At 34.1% G+C, this 17,811-nt stretch overlaps 1 protein-coding gene across 4 annotated transcripts in view; it reads left to right on the forward strand.

The window, feature by feature from the left end:
- The first annotated feature begins 1,377 nt into the window (after positions 1 to 1,377).
- The window catches only part of LRRTM4 (leucine rich repeat transmembrane neuronal 4), a 729,234-nt gene continuing 712,800 nt past the window's right edge, over positions 1,378 to 17,811 (forward strand). The window contains exons 1-3 of one of the 4 annotated variants that reach the window (XM_040458388.1): positions 1,378 to 1,682; positions 1,966 to 2,116; positions 3,953 to 5,499. In XM_040458388.1, coding sequence (XP_040314322.1) covers positions 2,113 to 2,116; positions 3,953 to 5,499 — 1,551 coding nt within the window. In that variant the 5' untranslated portion in view covers positions 1,378 to 1,682; positions 1,966 to 2,112. The other 3 variants (XM_040458385.1, XM_040458389.1, XM_040458387.1) reach the window with 3 other exon arrangements.

Below are 17,811 nucleotides of genomic sequence, written 5' to 3' on the forward strand. Positions count from 1 at the left end.
ATGACCCTCTGTTATTGAATATTTGGGTAGGATGTTTGTTTCTATGTAAACTATACTATGAACAAATTATATGTGTATCATTTATGTTTATTTCCTTAGAAAGGTATACCTTTTTCATTAACCAAATAAAATTCCCTCTTTGGGTGTTCATTTGCATTTCAATAGGTATTAAGCCTTAAGCCAAAAGTATACATTTCTAAAATAGAAATTCAAGTATCAGTTAATGAGAAAGGGATATATTTGGGGGGACATAATATCTCTTTCTGTTCCTTGAAAAATCTTAGTAATTAGATAAATTGTCTGTTACTGCCTACACATAAATCTGAGTCAAATTATTTATGTTATTTATATGATAAGCCCTCCTTATTAATATTTTGGCAGTTTGGTTAGTAATCTCATCTAGCAGTCTCTCTCCGTGTTACATTAGTTCATTCTTTTGGATTGTTCCAAAAATCTTCTGCCAGAGGATTATGAAATAAACAAGTAAAGAGGAGAAACAAAATGGAAGGTGATGCATCATTATTTTTTTTTCTCAAAGTCCAATACAAGTTGATGGAAAGCACAGGCTTTTAAAAATATATATTGCAGGTGTTTCATCATTTCGTCTTTCCTAATTGTGAGGATACTTGGCAAATTTTAGAGAAATACAACAGTGATACAGAACTCACATGCTTTTTTTTTTCTTCTGGAATTGTACATTATAAGTAACTTGCACAAAAAATGCATTATGAATGTAGACAACTTTAAAATATGGTGACTGCACAAGGATGTCAATTATACTCTGGAATAAAACTCTTATCTAAGTAACATTTAGTTTCTCTTAGTTACCTGCACTTTTGTTAATATAGTATTAAAGGTAACTACTTTAAGACTAAGAACGTACACTTCAAGAAAGTAATGATCCAGACTGTTTAATAAGATGTGCAAAATTGCATAGTGTATTTAATGATCAGAAGTTGGGAATTTAAAAATTAGATCTAAAAATTTTAAGTAACTATCTTTAAAAGTGATCTCATATTTTTCCCTTGAGTTAAGATTGCTTCTCTCTGTGACTTGCTTAAAAAATATAAATAAATAAACTGACAGCAATAACAACAACAAAAAAGCTCAAATGATTTCTGCTGAAAAAAGATAATAAATCTGTGATCTGTGCAAAGAAAAAAAAAAGGCCCAGGGAACTTTTAAAAGCTGCTAATTGGGTAATATTTAGCCAGTATTTTACTTATTATTTAATATCACTGAATGGAATCCTTGGCATAACCCTTTCATAATATATATATTATTGGAGAGAAAAAAAAAAGTGATCCTGTGCCTTTAATTTCCCTTTCTGAGAGAGGGAAGGCTGCACACCACTGACAGGCTCACTTGTTCCCGTCTTTAATGTGCAATCTGTTTTCTCCAGCGGAGGGCACTCAGTGTATCACAAACTCAAGCATTAGCACCAACAAGCTCTGAGCATCATCAGTCTCTGGAAAGCCTTCTGAATTAGACAAGGGCTGCCTCTCAGCACAGCTACAAAACACTTTAAACCTGACCAGCTAAATGGATAAACCTAGCCTGCATAGCTTTTAAACTGGGGTCTCATACAGCACAGGAGGCCTACTTGCTTCAAGAACTGAAAATCCAGAGGATGAATTGCTTTATCTGGGAATGGCAAAAGCCAGCACAATAAGGAATGCCAGGTATTCTGAAGATTTTCTTTTTTTTTCCTTTTTTTTTTTTTTTTCACCTCTCTTTTTACAGAGAAGTTGGTTACCTTCGAAATGGGCTGTAGCTTTTTTGCACAGATTGCCAATTACTGCTGATGGGTCTCTGGTGAATTACACAATGGTCCTCAGAGCTTAGAGGCCCTCCCCCTCCCCCCCCCCCGGGGGTCCTTTTCCCTGCCCCCCCCCCCTCCCCCCCCCTGCTGGTTTTTTTTTTCATATATGTATATATATTTTTTGCCTGTCCTCTCCGGGGAAGTTTGTATGGGGCTACTAGCTCACATGCGGGATCAGAATGGTGTGAATGACAGCCGCACTGTGTCATGAAGGTGGTGGTGGTTTCAGCACGAGAGACCAAATAAGAAGAAAGCTGAGAGAGGGGGGAACCGTTTTTGGATGACAAAGGATGGGTAAGTGAACTTTTGTTGTTTCCTTCTTAGCAAAGCTGATCCTCTTGGCTTCCTATTCTCAGTCGTGGCATTAGCTGATAAAAGACGGGGAAACAGGCAAAAAGCAGCAGCCTCTGAGTTTGCCAGTTGACTCAGTATAGTTGCTATTATATTTTTAGATCATTTTCCTTTTAGTAGTTTTTTCTTTTTAAATCTGTAAATGCATAACACGGACTCAAACAGACTCTAGAGAAATATCTTTAAGACTGTCTCTTCTGTATGCGTTTCTACAGCTTGGGAATTGAGCCTGAGATAAATATTGTGTTTGCTTCTATTTCTTGATAATATTAACCACGCTTGTATTTCTGGTCGCGGTCAGGAAGAATGTTAACACTTTACTGTGTGTGTGTAGGGGTGGGGTCGTTACTTTATCAGAGGTCGCTCAAGGGTTTGTTTTATCTTTGAAGCTGTATCCTAAACACAGCTTCCAAATTTCCAGCAGTCATTTGCCAGTCTTATTTTTTCAAGTGTGACTGGCTTTTTTCCCCCCTTTCCCCTGTCTGGAAGAGCTGGAATGTATTTCAATGAGATTGTAACTGGCAAAAGGACAGAGAGCAAGATCGGGTTTCAAATTAAAAAAACAAAACAAAACAAAAACCTGGTTGAGTGAAGGAAGGAGAGCTTTTTAATTAGAGGTTTGGCTGATTGCCTCTTGCTTAAAATATGAATATTTAAGATAAATAAAGAAACTGCAGCACACAGGGTTTTTTCCCCCCCCCCTTACCGCTAAGAAATAATAAATCTACTGTTGACAGAGGAAAGAAGTCCCTTAACATGCTGTGACTTGGAAATGCAGCACAAGTGCCAATACATTGCAACTTTGCAGGTTTTTGGAAGTTAATGGAGGTAGGGGAGGAAAAAAAAAAGTCTGAGAAATTTGAGCAGGTCGGTTTGGAAATGGGGGGTAGTAGTCTATTGCTTCTCTTCTTGTTTTTTCCCCAAATTTGCAAAAGCAACTATGTTAAAAATAACAGCAAAACTAATACTACACAAAATTATTTTTCATTTTATGCAAATATTTAATAAGAATTTGACAATCTTAACTTTGACATGTTCTGTGTTATCAGTAGTTAGGGCTCTGGGCTGATGTATCTATTGCTGGGCAAGAGAGCCACGGTAGGCAGGTCCTCCTGAATGCTGAGAGCATATACGCTTATTAACACGTTGAGAGTACCTCACACTGTTAGTAGTCTTCATACCATGCTTCACTGGTTGCCCATACTAGTCCCAATGCCAGTTGTTCAGAGCTCATGTATTGTTATTCCATTATGCAATAAGGATACAGTTTCAGGCAGGGCAAACTTGGGTTACCTTGACAGCTTACTGAACCTCTTTTGTCAAATCAAAGTCTGTTTGCTCAACTAGGAAAGATGTCCAAGTACAGGGTTTTCTAAGTCACAGTTTTGCCATTACCGGAAGACTCGGTACTCTTCATTTTGGTGCTGATGTTCAACAGAATGACTACCCAAATATTATTGTTATTAAAATGTTGGCGTTAAGTGATAAGACAGGCTGTGTGCTTTTCAGTGTTGATGACTGTATGAACTCCTGAAACTCGGGAAAGATTTTCTTAGTTCCACGGCACTGTGGTGATTTGAAAATCAAGGAAGAAAGAAGGAAACCTGAATAGCAAACATGCAACACTGAAGAAAATAAGACTTCAGATGTTGAATACATTGTTCTTAAATCAACTGTCCCATGACTGCACTAGATGGAATGCCCCTGATATCGGTAAGCTGGCGGTGATTTATATTAATAGCTTTACAATGTGCATTTGTCTTCTTTTTAATATTGTAGGTTTCCGTTTAATTACGCAGCTGAGAGGCATGCGTGTGGTGCTAGTGCTACTTCCTACACTGCTGCTTGTTATGCTCACGGGGGCTCAGAGAGCTTGCCCAAAGAACTGCAGATGTGATGGCAAAATTGTATACTGTGAGTCTCATGCTTTCGCAGATATCCCTGAGAACATTTCTGGAGGGTCACAAGGCTTATCATTAAGGTTCAACAGCATTCAGAAACTCAAATCCAATCAGTTTGCTGGCCTTAACCAGCTTATATGGCTTTATCTTGACCATAATTACATTAGCTCAGTGGATGAAGATGCCTTTCAAGGGATCCGTAGACTGAAAGAATTAATTCTAAGCTCCAACAAAATTACCTATCTGCACAATAAAACATTTCACCCAGTTCCCAATCTCCGCAATCTGGATCTCTCCTACAATAAACTTCAGACATTGCAATCGGAACAATTTAAAGGTCTTCGGAAACTCATCATTTTGCACTTGAGATCTAACTCATTAAAGACTGTGCCGATAAGAGTGTTTCAAGACTGTCGAAATCTTGACTTTCTGGATTTGGGTTATAATCGTCTTCGAAGCTTGTCCCGAAATGCTTTTGCTGGCCTCTTGAAGTTGAAGGAGCTCCACTTGGAGCACAATCAGTTTTCCAAGATCAATTTTGCTCATTTTCCACGTCTCTTCAATCTCCGCTCAATTTACTTACAGTGGAACAGGATTCGTTCCATTAGCCAAGGCTTGACATGGACTTGGAGTTCCTTACACAACTTGGATTTATCAGGGAATGACATCCAAGGAATTGAGCCGGGCACATTTAAATGTCTACCCAATTTGCAAAAATTGAATTTGGATTCCAACAAGCTTACCAACATCTCACAGGAAACTGTCAATGCGTGGATATCATTAATATCCATCACTTTGTCTGGAAATATGTGGGAATGCAGTCGGAGCATCTGTCCTCTATTTTATTGGCTTAAGAATTTCAAAGGAAATAAGGAAAGCACCATGATATGTGCAGGACCTAAGCATATCCAGGGGGAGAAGGTTAGTGATGCAGTGGAAACCTATAATATCTGCTCTGAAGTTCAGGTGGTCAACACAGAAAAATCACACCTGGTACCCCAAACGCCCCAGAAGCCTCTGATTATCCCTAAACCTACATTTTCCAAATCTGACCCCACCCAGCCCACCCTTGAAACACCAAGCCCTTCCCCAGGGTTTCAGATTCCTGGCACAGAGCAAGAGTATGAGCATGTTTCCTTTCACAAAATTATTGCAGGGAGTGTGGCTCTGTTTCTCTCAGTGGCCATGATCCTCTTGGTAATCTATGTGTCTTGGAAACGCTACCCAGCCAGCATGAAACAACTTCAGCAACATTCTCTTATGAAGCGGCGGAGGAAAAAGACCAGAGAGTCTGAAAGACAAATGAATTCCCCTTTACAGGAGTATTATGTGGACTACAAGCCTACAAACTCTGAGACCATGGATATATCCGTTAATGGATCTGGGCCCTGCACATATACCATCTCTGGCTCCAGGGAATGCGAGGTATGAACCATGATCCTCCTAAAAGCATTTCTGCTGCGGGGAAGGAGAGGTAAATGTTTGAAGCCCTAGAGGTGTCTCTAATCACTAGAAAGATTAATGACCCTTTTGCTTTTGGGTTTTTGCTCAGTGTGAAAGGTTACTTAATTAAATTACAACCACCAGGAAATTGACTGTTTTCTTTATTTTTTTTTTAAATGGTTGAAACTTGAAGGAAGTTCATTCAAGGATGAGATTAAGTTGGAATAAAGCACTATGTTAAAACATCTGTTTTTTTTTTTTTTTAACAGTTTGTATACAGAGGTTGGACTTACAAACACACATACACACAAAACTTTTTCATTCTAAAATTAACGTCTGGTTCTTGTTGTTTGACTTCTGTAATGGAGTAAAGAAGGAGAGACCAGCTTAATTTAAAAACAAAGTGATTTTACCAAAATTCCAGGAGGTAATGAAGATTTAAACCAAAGAGCAATTTACCCAAGGGTTGATTTTGTTGTAAATTTTTAGTTATAATTAAAGCATGCAACAGGGATCTCACAGGGATAACTTTCTGTGTTATTTGCCATTTAGTTATTATACCAGCATAGAGAATGTCAGAGGCCTACTGTGTAATTGTATTAGGCTTTTAAAGATGTTTTTCTTTCTTCTTTCCTTCTTTCCTGCCTTCCTTTTTTTTTTTTTTTTTTTTTTTTTTTTTTTTTTTTTTTTTTAATTACTGGATATAGATCACTTTTCATAGGTTTTCTTAAGTGCTGGCTATTTGTATGTAATCAGAATGAAACTTAAGTTCCATGTTTTGGCTATGTCCCTGGTAACTAAAATCAGGTCCTGATATTGTGGATGATTTAGCAATAATATAATGACAGGCATAACAGGGACTGTTTGTCAATGTTGCTGTCATCCCCAACAAAAATCATGTACATTCTTGTGAAACTTATCCAAAACTAAGTGATGCAAATATTTACAAATAAAAAGAGAGAGATTTGAGTCCTGGGTATTTTCCCTTATTGTAACATTAGCTTCAAATGAAGGCATTCCATGTTACCTTATTTTCATTTTCACGAGATTGAAGTTTGGATCCAGTTTCTGATTATTTAATTTTAAAGATTACTTACAGTAACTTGCTTATGCATAGAAAATAGTCACAGATGTCCAACTTGTTGATAAGTAGTACTGGATGCAAATTATTCTTTGCTTGGTAAAGTTGATCAAAAAGTACAAAGATCATGACTGCCAAGGCCTTGTTGCTGGAATAGAGTGGCAAAGAGAGAAAGTAAGTTCTGGCACAATGTTGTCTTAGTATCTAATTTTAGATGATTTGTTGTTCAAAGGAAAGTTTTAATGAGTATTTAATGAGTATTTTCCCCTTTTTATTACTAGTTATAACAGTTGGAACAGATAATTTGCTCTATGATTATATATACCCAAAGTTTCCATAGTTCTAAAGGCAGATGCTGAGGGAAACGTTTTCAGACAAAGCACTGAGTTTGAAATATTCTCCAACTGAGTAGAATTTGGAATACTGAACTATTTTTCACAGTTCATTTTCTCCTTTTTGTGTATGATTGAAAATAAGAATAGTAATCCCAGTAAAACATCCCTGAAAGAAACCTGCCTAAACAATTAACCTTAAAAATTAAGGAGAATAAGATATTTTATATGAGTCCTAACAAGACTTGATGATTTTATTGCAGGCTGACATTTATACAATGTACATGAATATTAGTAAAACAAGTTCATCCTGTTTTATTCTAGATTCTCTTTGTATTTTGAGATCCTCTTAAAGCATAGTAGTACAAAAGAGAAAGGAGAATCCAAGTCCATTCATTCATTTTCTCTGGACTTTTGTAGTAGAGAGGTGATTTTTATTTATTATAATCACCAAGAAAGAAGAAAGATTCTTAAAGAACTAGGACTTGAGTATAGTGATTTCTAAAGCTTTTCCTGAGTTCTTAAATTCCAGAGATTATTCTTTTAAAGACCCTTGACTTTACCATGATTAGAACGAAATAAAAACATGTTTTATTCCATAAAAACATGAGTGTTTCAAATCACATTTTGATACTATGTGTATTAGGTAGAGGGGAGTTTATGGTCATGAAATTGCAGTGTCACTGTTGGAGTTGAATGTGGTGTTAAGACATATTAAATAATGAAGTACATAATTAAGTGTTGTAATGAAGAAAGTTGAAATGGCAACTCTGCTGAAGTAGATCAAACTCTCCGTGCCCTAAAACATGGGAAATGGTAGGTTATACATTTAAGACCATTAACTCACAGGGTCTAATGAAGCTGCATTTGAGTGAATATTAACCTGTTTTCCAACACAAACATATACAAACATTTCAGCCACCACTCCCCCCTTTTGACAGGATAGTCAGTCTACTACAGTTGTAGAAATGAGAACAGTTATAAGAAATGAGAAAAAGCAAATTCTTAGAAAGTGTGGTGAGAACCATAATTTCCCCTTATGTCTTTGTCACTATGGAGTAAAATTTCTCCTGTTGACAAAATTTCTCTACAGAGTAAAGCCAAGAGAGAGGAGTGATTTGTCCAATTCTTTTAGGACTATAGAGGTGTGCCGAGTTGTAGTCTGCTGTTGCTTTTATAAACCTCACATATCAATAGCTTAGAAAAATAAAGAATCAATATATTTACAATACAATTTTGTGAGGTAGTCTTTTTTTTAATTCAGAACACCAAACTCTACCCAATAAAGCCATAAATACTTAACTAGAAAACTTAGCACTAAGTGCCTTGAAAACAAACTGCATTAAATTGAAACTTCCACTTATACAACTGTTATATTTAGTTATTGTGATCTAAATATAGTTCAAATATCCGTTTTGTCTATTTCTTTTAAGAAAATAAAAATATTAAGATCGCTGATTAGAATGGTGTCTGAGTTAACATACAAATATAAAATATAGCATGCAGTTCAATAAGTGAATAACTTTGGCTCTATTCTTTATAAGTTTTAATTTTTGAAAAGTCCACGTGCACATTCTAAGTTAATACATTGAAGAAGGATATTATAATACCTTAGGCAGTAAAACTCTCTTATATCTATAAAAGACGAATAGAGTAGATAGTAGTGAATAATTAATATGATATATGGCACAATTCTAATAGATACATACATCTCAATCATCATACTTTGAGTGGAGCAGTGTGCTTGGTTGAACTGAATCATTTAATTTGTCTCTCCTCAATATGTGCTCTGAAAGGAGTACTTCAAGCCAGAAGGATACAGCTTTGCCTGAAGCTTAGTAAGGTGTTATTAAAAGAGAAAATTGCAAATAGGTACTTTTGAAAATAGTTTGTGGTGCTTTGCATAGCTTTATCTCATTAAAAATATTACAAGAATTATGAAGGTACTTTATTTTGCAAAGCAAAATTTTACTTGATAATTATACAGAACAATTTTGAACACCTGTTTTTTCTAGGATATGGTGTATTAACTGAAATTAGCAAGGACCTTTATAAAACTATTGTGAGTATGGGAGAAGAGAGAACACTTCAAGTTTGTCTTGTGAATTAAAAAAAAATGAAATTGGTAAAACCTTAACATGAATGAATAAATGAAAGTGGTCTCTAAAGAAATTCTCCATTCCAAGTATTTTAAAAGTTAACTAATTGAATATAAAGTTTAATGATCCCATAATGCTAACAGTGCTGCCATTAGGAAAATGAGACTATAGGTGACACTAGATATGTATTTTCCAGATATTTGATATTTTAGTTATAACTCTTCAAAGTCAAGTAAAATATAATGGCTGCAACTGGGCTTACTTTATTTCTTTCACTGCTATGCAGTGGGTGGTATAGACCATTTCTAACAGTTTATATTTATTGAATATATTATGTCAGGTCCAAACTATTGATTTAGGAGGGATTATTAACTTCTTTCTACACTTTAGATATTGACATTTTAAAGGATACTAAGTAAATTTATGAGAACTAAAAAGCATAATATGTTCAAAGAGGATTTCTAAGTGATGGAGACCCAATATCCTTGAGTTTAATTTACACCTTACCAATACAAAACTGTAGAAAATAAACTTCATTTGGGGGCTGACTCCCACTGTGCTATGTCAGAATGTTATAATTGAAACTTTACTTTGTAAATCCACTTAAATTATATCTATGTGTGTATGTGTGTGTGTGTGTGTGTATGTGTTTGCATATATGCATGTGTATGTGTTCCTGTACAGAGAGACAGAATATATATTTCCATTAAAATTCTTCTGTATTTTGGACATTTGAAAGAAACTTGGGTTCTAGTTGTCAGAATTTGTTAGGAACATACTTCTTAAGGTAAATGTTTAAAACTCTTTAAAATTGTAGGTATCTCCTGTCTAGATACCGTCTTTCTCAATGTTCTCTTTCTTTCAAAAAGCAGAATTTAAACTACACATTGCCAGTTTTGGTGTGACTTTGGGCTCGTCACTAGTTTCTCTGTGACCCATCACTAAATGAGTATATGCAATGAGCACAATATATCCCAATTCAAAGCTTTGCTCAGGCTAGTAAACTTTGTAAACTCTGTGGGCATTCCCAGGACTGCAAAAGCAAGATGGGATCTAGAGGAAAAGTGAGCTATTGGTATTCATTGTCAATGAGAATTGAAAGAAATTCTGAGTTAAAAAAAAAAACAAAAAAACAAACGGCATGCTCAGGTGAGGAACATTATAATTTCCTTTATGCTTGAGGAGAACATATGTAACATGCATGCATGGGTACACATAACATGCATGCAAGCACACATGCAGATTTATGTATCTTTCAAATTCTGGCAAGTAACTGGTTATTTTGAAAGCATTTAAATATGACTGTTTATTAAAAATATCTGTTGTCTGAATTTAATTCAATTAAAATCAACGTGAAAAGAGTTTTTAGTAGAATCTGCAAATGGCAATGGTGAGGAATGACAGCTTCCAAAAATGCCTGCCATGATTAATTTAGGAAAGATTTTAAACTGAGGATAAAGGGTCCAATTACCTTTTTAATTTTTTTTTTTCAACGTTTATTTATTTTTGGGACAGAGAGAGACAGAGCATGAACGGGGGAGGGGCAGAGAGAGAGGGAGACACAGAATCGGAAACAGGCTCCAGGCTCTGAGCCATCAGCCCAGAGCCTGACGTGGGGCTCGAACTCACGGACCGCGAGATCGTGACCTGGCTGAAGTCGGACGCTTAACCGGCTGCGCCACCCAGGCGCCCCCAATTACCTTTTTTAGAATAAGTTTTTATTAGCACCTCATGGACAAAGTTTTAATAAGATTCCAAGCTGAAAACGTCTGACTGTGGTCTTAGGAATGTACATCTTTTGAGACACCCCAGTAATATTCATATGATTTCAGAGTTTTTCTTCTTGGGATTTTTTTACATTGTATAAAATCTAGTCATCCTAGTTCTCAGGAATTACATTTATAGATAACTTTATGCATTGGAAGTTGCTTGGTAATATTAGCATTGAGGACGTGGTGACTCATCAAAATTTTCATGTCTCTAGAGTTTCCTGAATCACTAAATCAAAGTGGTACACTGGCAACCTGTATATCATCAGACACTGGGAGTTTTGAAAAATTGGTGTGTCTTTGGAGCAGTGAAGAGCATGAAAGTGATGTTAAATATATTTTAAAAATTAAAATTGCTTTTTATAGTACCGAAAGAAGCATCATCCATCAGGTCAATTTAATAAAATCTCAATATTCTTAAAATGAAAGAGAAATTATGAGGGTATTTTTCTTAAGCACTCCATAAGCCATTAAAAATTTAACTGTACATTAAGGAAAGTTGCGAAGCACAGAATTTCCTGTGGCATCAAAATCACTGGCTTTTAAATAAACTGCTTCAGTATGTTTGAAACTCCTCAATATATGCAAAGGCTATGATTCATACTCCTGCTAAATAGTTCAGAAAATAGTGCTTTCATTGTTAAGAAATTAAGGTTTAAACAAATGTAGATGTGGGAAAATTGTTTTTTAAGAGTAAGATGTTTGACTTATGTCAGATATTATATAATACTTGTAAACCTAAGGTTTGGGAATGGAAGGACAGCAAAGCTTCTATGCATTAATAAAAGGTTAAGGTCATCATGAAAATATTTTTTAAAAATCGGAAAAAAATCATGTCCAAAAATTATTAATAAGTTTAACTGAGAGGGAAACATTGAACAAAAATTAATGCCTGGGTATCTTATGAGTAGTAAATACATGCATACTAAATACGATTATGATATTAAGCATTATTGTTTGTACATGGAAGTGAGACTTTTATATTTAATATTATATAAATGGTATTCTTACATATAAGTACAAAAGTAACCTTGAAATAAAAGTGTATTTAACCATTACAATTAAAGATCCACATATTTCATATAAATATTTCTAAAATGCCAAAATGTATATTGCAGATATTAAAGTAATATATATTATACCTTTTAATAAACACTGTTCTTTACTGACTTGTCCAATTCACATGAATTGCCTCAAAAGTAAATATTTGGGGGATATTAAAAAATGTAAAGACATTGAGATAATTTTGTTTCTTCTGTCACTGTCTCAATTTTAGCATGATTGTTTTCTGAATTTTGGAATGTCCATCCCACCATCTCTTGGAAAGTTCTATTCTCTTCTTTACTTCAGTTTTTTATATGTTTACTCAATTCTCAGACCTCAGAAGGGTGCAGATAGAATCATTACCTAGCAAGAATGGCCATCTTTTTTTTCTTTAATGATTTTTTAATGTAAATTCTTCTAGTAGAAGGAAATAAGGCACATTAAACATTTTTATCACATTGATTTTGAAGGAAATATTTAAGGTAAATGCAGTAACTATAATATTCAAACAAAATTTCATTTATAATTGTCATTTTTACTTACTATTCCAGTGGTTGAAATATTAAAATCTTATTGAGTTTAAAACTTAAAAAAAACTTTATAGTATATATAAATATTCAAAGCAGACAAGCTACAGTGACTATAGATAGATTTGTTTAAGAAAACTCACTCTTTTTTAGGATCTCATAAGCAAATAGGTCCTTCTAAATAGGAATGTGCAGGGTTATGAATTTATTCCATTTTCGGACCATTTTCAAGGTTAATGCAAAACTTTATAGACACTAATTTTGTAGTAGCAAATGATATAGACAGAGTAAAAATAATTGAAATTATTCTATTTTAGAAATTCAATAATCTGTTTAATTCATATTCACGGTATATTTTCATTTTAAGGATAACAATTTTGTTTTGCTATCTTTAAATATCAGATAAGGCATTGAAATTACACTGGTTATTAAGACAAATAAGAAACAGTATTTGAATTTAAATTCTGTGCTTGTTTTTAATTCCTCCCTCGTCCCTCAAGTCACATTTACTGAAACATATATCCTTTCATTTTTTCCTAGTGATCTAATTATTTGTGGGGGGTGAGAATTATAAAAAGTTGATTTCCTGTTTCCTTTAAGTAACTCTTATTAAATACATTTATGTTCACATGAAGCCCTGAAAATATTGCTTGTCTGTTTCGGCATAAATTTAATTATGATGCATTACACTATTAAGTTTTTGGTATTTACAATTTTAAATTGACACCAACATCGTTGTATGTTTCTAATAAGACTTAAAAAAGAAAGAAATACAAATTAATTGTGTCTGAGTCTTTTTTAGTATGATCTCCACAGATGAAAAATTGTTATTTTCTTCTGTGTTTATAGGTCTGTAAAAGTGATAGCAGAGAGGTCAGCCTTCAAGTACTTTAGGTTGATGGTCAAACCATAGTATGAACCAAAATTGCATTGGTCCAGTGGTTAGATCAAAGGGTGAAAAAAAGGCCTGAGAGACTTGAAACTCACTCACTTTACTTCTGTAATATTGGACAAGTAAATATGTATCTGACCTTTCTGCGATATAATTTTTCCATCTATTGAACTGGGATAATAACTTTCCAACTAACTTGTTGAAATGATTAATGAGCTACTATTTGAAAACCACTCTGAACTCCTCCATAAAAAGCTTCAGTGTAAATATAAATGATTATTAGACATAAGCCCTACTGTCTACTGAAAAATGCAAAATACATTGTAGCTGTATTATTTTCATTGTTATTATTAGTTATAATGATGGTTATAATACTCCCTGATGTAGAAACAAGTGTTGTGCTTACATTTTTACTAAAGTGAATAATAAACCTGACCTTTCAGTCTCTTGTCTGAGCTGTAATTTAGTTTGGGTACCAGACACGCTAATATATAAATAATACCTCAGGATTTGTAAAATACTCCCTTGGCTGAACATTTTATTCATGTTTCAAAGACAGTAGCACTTATACTTCTTATATTAGTATTAACTCTAAGGAAGAAATGGGTTATAGAAACAACTTACAAATTTCCATTCTGATCGAGTTTACCCTTCAGTTCATTTTCTTAATAAGTGGAGGCAGTTTTCATTTCTCCAAATTGTTTATGAATAACAAGTTAATATGTATTTTTAAAAACTGGTATTTCTCTAGCAAAAATATATAATATTTAATGCTTTGATGTGTGTAAGTATTTATTTTGGTTGAGGATAATATGAGCTCTTATTTTTGCATAAATAGATTCTTACATCCTATTTTTGTCCCCATCCTTGTAATATATTTTAATGTGAAGTATATTTATATTTTAAGTTTCCCCATGGAATACCTCCTGTGATAATATTGTATGCTGTGAAATAGAGGTCACTACTAGTACAGGTCCTTAACAACAACAAAAAAATACCCTACAGACAAAAGAAAAAAAAATTATCTTTTCTGGAGAAGATAAGTTATTTTCCTTGTGATTGCAAAGGCAGTATTATTTCAAAAGGAGGATTCTTGCAGTCATTAAGTGTCTCTTCCAATGATGTATTCTGGAACTAGGCACATAACTATAGAATGGGGCCATGGACCCACTGGACCTACTAGACCCACTATGAAATGGACCTGAGCTAAAATTCCATCGATCACCATGAGCCCCTAATCTAACTCTGGGACCACAGTGATGTTTAGGGTATGCAGGAATTAGTGTCACTTCCAAGTCAATGTCCAGTAAGCCCCCAAACCTGATTATATCACTTAACCCAATGCACAGTCACTTTGGTAAATGGCTGTATGTCCCTTTGGGAAAGGATGGAAAAAAGATTGAGAGTATACACTTGACACTGTAGCTCTGTCTTTTCCTCAGTGGGATCTGACCTTTCATTCAAATGTTTGTTGGTCTTGGGACGCCTGGGTGGCGCAGTCGGTTGGGCGTCCGACTTCAGCCAGGTCACGATCTTGCGGTCCGGGAGTTCGAGCCCCGCGTCAGGCTCTGGGCTGATGGCTCAGAGCCTGGAGCCTGTTTCCGATTCTGTGTCTCCCTCTCTCTGCCCCTCCCCCGTTCATGCTCTGTCTCTCTCTGTCCCAAAAATAAATAAACGTTGCAAAAAAAAATTAAAAAAAAAAAACAAATGTTTGTTGGTCTTAAATTGACTCAAGTCTGGGAATTGATTATGGTGCCCTGACACTCTATTTTGGTGATTCATGGTATACTTCTGTTCACTTGACCTAGATCCGGCCTACTTATACAGATCAAGTAAGAATTAGTACGCATGTACTTTTTTCCTAGGGACACCATGATCAAAAAGACCACACCATGGGTCTCTTGAGTCAAATTATTTGATTGCTGCTTTGACTTTACTGTCTCTTACAGTAACTATGTCTATCTTGTCTTTGGCAATTAAGTGCTGACAGGCCCATACCACCTGGGGATTGCATCTTTCCCATTGAAATAGGAATGCCAGTTATGTGGTAGCTATTCCCACTGTGATTTTGACCTGCAGCAAAGAGTGACCAGAGAGTCATTAGCCCTGACCTTACTCTTCCCAAACTTCCCTCCCCAGTTGCCAGGTAGTCAACCCATTTCATATTCTTGGAATTTGGTCTAGAGAACTCTGACCAGATTTTTTTATTGTTTTTATTTTTGAGCATCACTGCTTAGATGCCAATCTTGAAAACTGAAAGATGAAAGAATGCTATCATAAATAGAAATTTTTAATATTTTACACATTGTAATCTCTCTTGACTTTCTGTCCACTCATGGTCTGTGTTTTCTCAAATGACTGGATGATAAGAAATTAGTTTAAATCAGTATTCCAACTTTATGCTCCTTTAATTTTGGCATACCATCTTTCTTGAAAATGTATATACAACTCTCCACCAAAACATGAAGATTGGCAAAGATCATGGCCTAGATAGACAATAGTATCCATTCTCTTTCACATTGCATTTCGTACTGAAAATTTATTGGAACATGGTGACAAATTACATATGCAAATATATTAACTTGTAAAACAGTCAATGCTCTCTCAGAATATTTCTATTTTATAGATAACAATTATTAGATAAATATTGCTTTGAAATATGAACAGGTACAGTTTTGTACATTAACCTGATGTATTTTATTTATTTTCCATTTTCTAATTATACATGAATGCTTCTTTAGAAAATGTTGAAAACAGGTTATTTACAAAAATAAAACAGTTGTCAACAATTTTCACTATGCAGTGATAACACTAAAAATTTTGCTATTTCACTTCTATTATGTGCACAGGTAATGTGTGTGAGAGTTCATAAAGTTAATTTGTTATTGAAAACTATGTATAGATATATGTTACTGTTACTTTGAAGTTCAGATTTTGTGATGGATAGAATCACTTTTAAAAATACTGTATTTTGAAACTCATTTACTTACACCTTCTTTTTTGTTGGACATTTATGCTGAGTCGTTTCACTGTTAGGATAGTTTTTCAGTGACCTTTTCCTTTAGGTAAATTCCTTGAAGAGAAAATATATAGCCAAAAGAATGAAAACTTTAAACTCCTTAATTCATCCTACTACACTATTCCCTCAAAAAATATACCTATTTGTGTTAACACATCCATTGTATAAGATTTAACATTTTCCCTACATATACACCAACATTATTTATTATCTTTTATTAAACAAATTGACACATTATATTTTGGTGTTTAATACTTACATTTTTAACTTGGTGCATTAGGATTTTTTTTGTGTGCAGTATTGTGTTATTGGATTTCTTATTTTGAAATAGGATGTATGAACAGTCCATGAGGTCAACAATAGTTTTCATTATGTTCTCTTACATTGCTTTTATTTTTAGAAAGGCCTTTCCCATCCTTTATGTACGTAAATATTCACTATGTTTCGATCATTTCCTCTGTAGGTATATTTATATATTTAATTCTTTAATCTACCTAAAATATCTATTAGAATATAATGTGAAATATAGTCTGAACTTGTTTTTTCCTCATTAAAGAATTATGATTTTGTCACTGTGTTTCACATAACATTAATGTAAAACTATTCATGTCTGGTTTCTAGATTTTGCCATGGATCTATTCTCTATTCTTGTATCAAAAACATATTTTTACCTTAAAATGGTTTTAAGATACATTTTAGATTATAAAGGTGTCTTCTTCTAAATTCCACATAGATTTTTAAAAACTGTCTTGGTTATTTCTTGCTATTTTCATTTGAAATAAAATTTTGCATGTGTCTCTTCCTCCTTCTCCCTCTTTTTAATCTTCTCCTTCTGGAACACACACACGCACGCACGCACATGCGCGCGCACACACACACACAGTATTTTGACTGTCATTATGTGGATCTATGAATCAAATTGGAAATAATTGAAATCTCTACACTTGTCAAAGGAAATGTTATGGATAGCATAAAAATGGCATAGAACTCAATTTGCATTACCTGTCTTTTGTGTCCCCAATAATGATGAGTTGATTTGCTTTATTTTAAATTTCTAATGCATATATAAGATCCTAAGTGTATAGATGCATAAAGATTATTATCAACATATTTACAAAATCAATTAATTTCAGGAGACTAAGTTGATTTCTTTTTGAAATTTCTAGTTCAAAAATAAGTTTATAAAATACAAAATGTGTTAACTTTCTCATAGTTAACATTTCTTTATTTTCTATTTGTATTGACTAAATCTTCTAGAATAATATCAAACAATTACAGTGATTTTAAGCGATATTTTTGTTCCTTATTTTGATGGGACTGCCTTTTCTGTTTTTGTCCATTTTATCAACTCTATATTCATTCACTTGTCTATTCCACAAAAATGTATTGTTTACTTTCACTAGTAGGTGTTAATACTGGGCTCAGTGCTTGTGTTTACAATAGCAGATGCAATACTTTGTTTTAGGTAAAAATTATTTATCACATCATTATACCTATAGTATCATTATAAATTACGTATTTATCAGGATGG

This window comes from Herpailurus yagouaroundi, unplaced genomic scaffold (genome assembly GCF_014898765.1).
Source record: "Herpailurus yagouaroundi ecotype Mexico unplaced genomic scaffold, PumYag 221, whole genome shotgun sequence".
NCBI classification, from domain to species: Eukaryota; Metazoa; Chordata; class Mammalia; order Carnivora; family Felidae; genus Herpailurus; species Herpailurus yagouaroundi.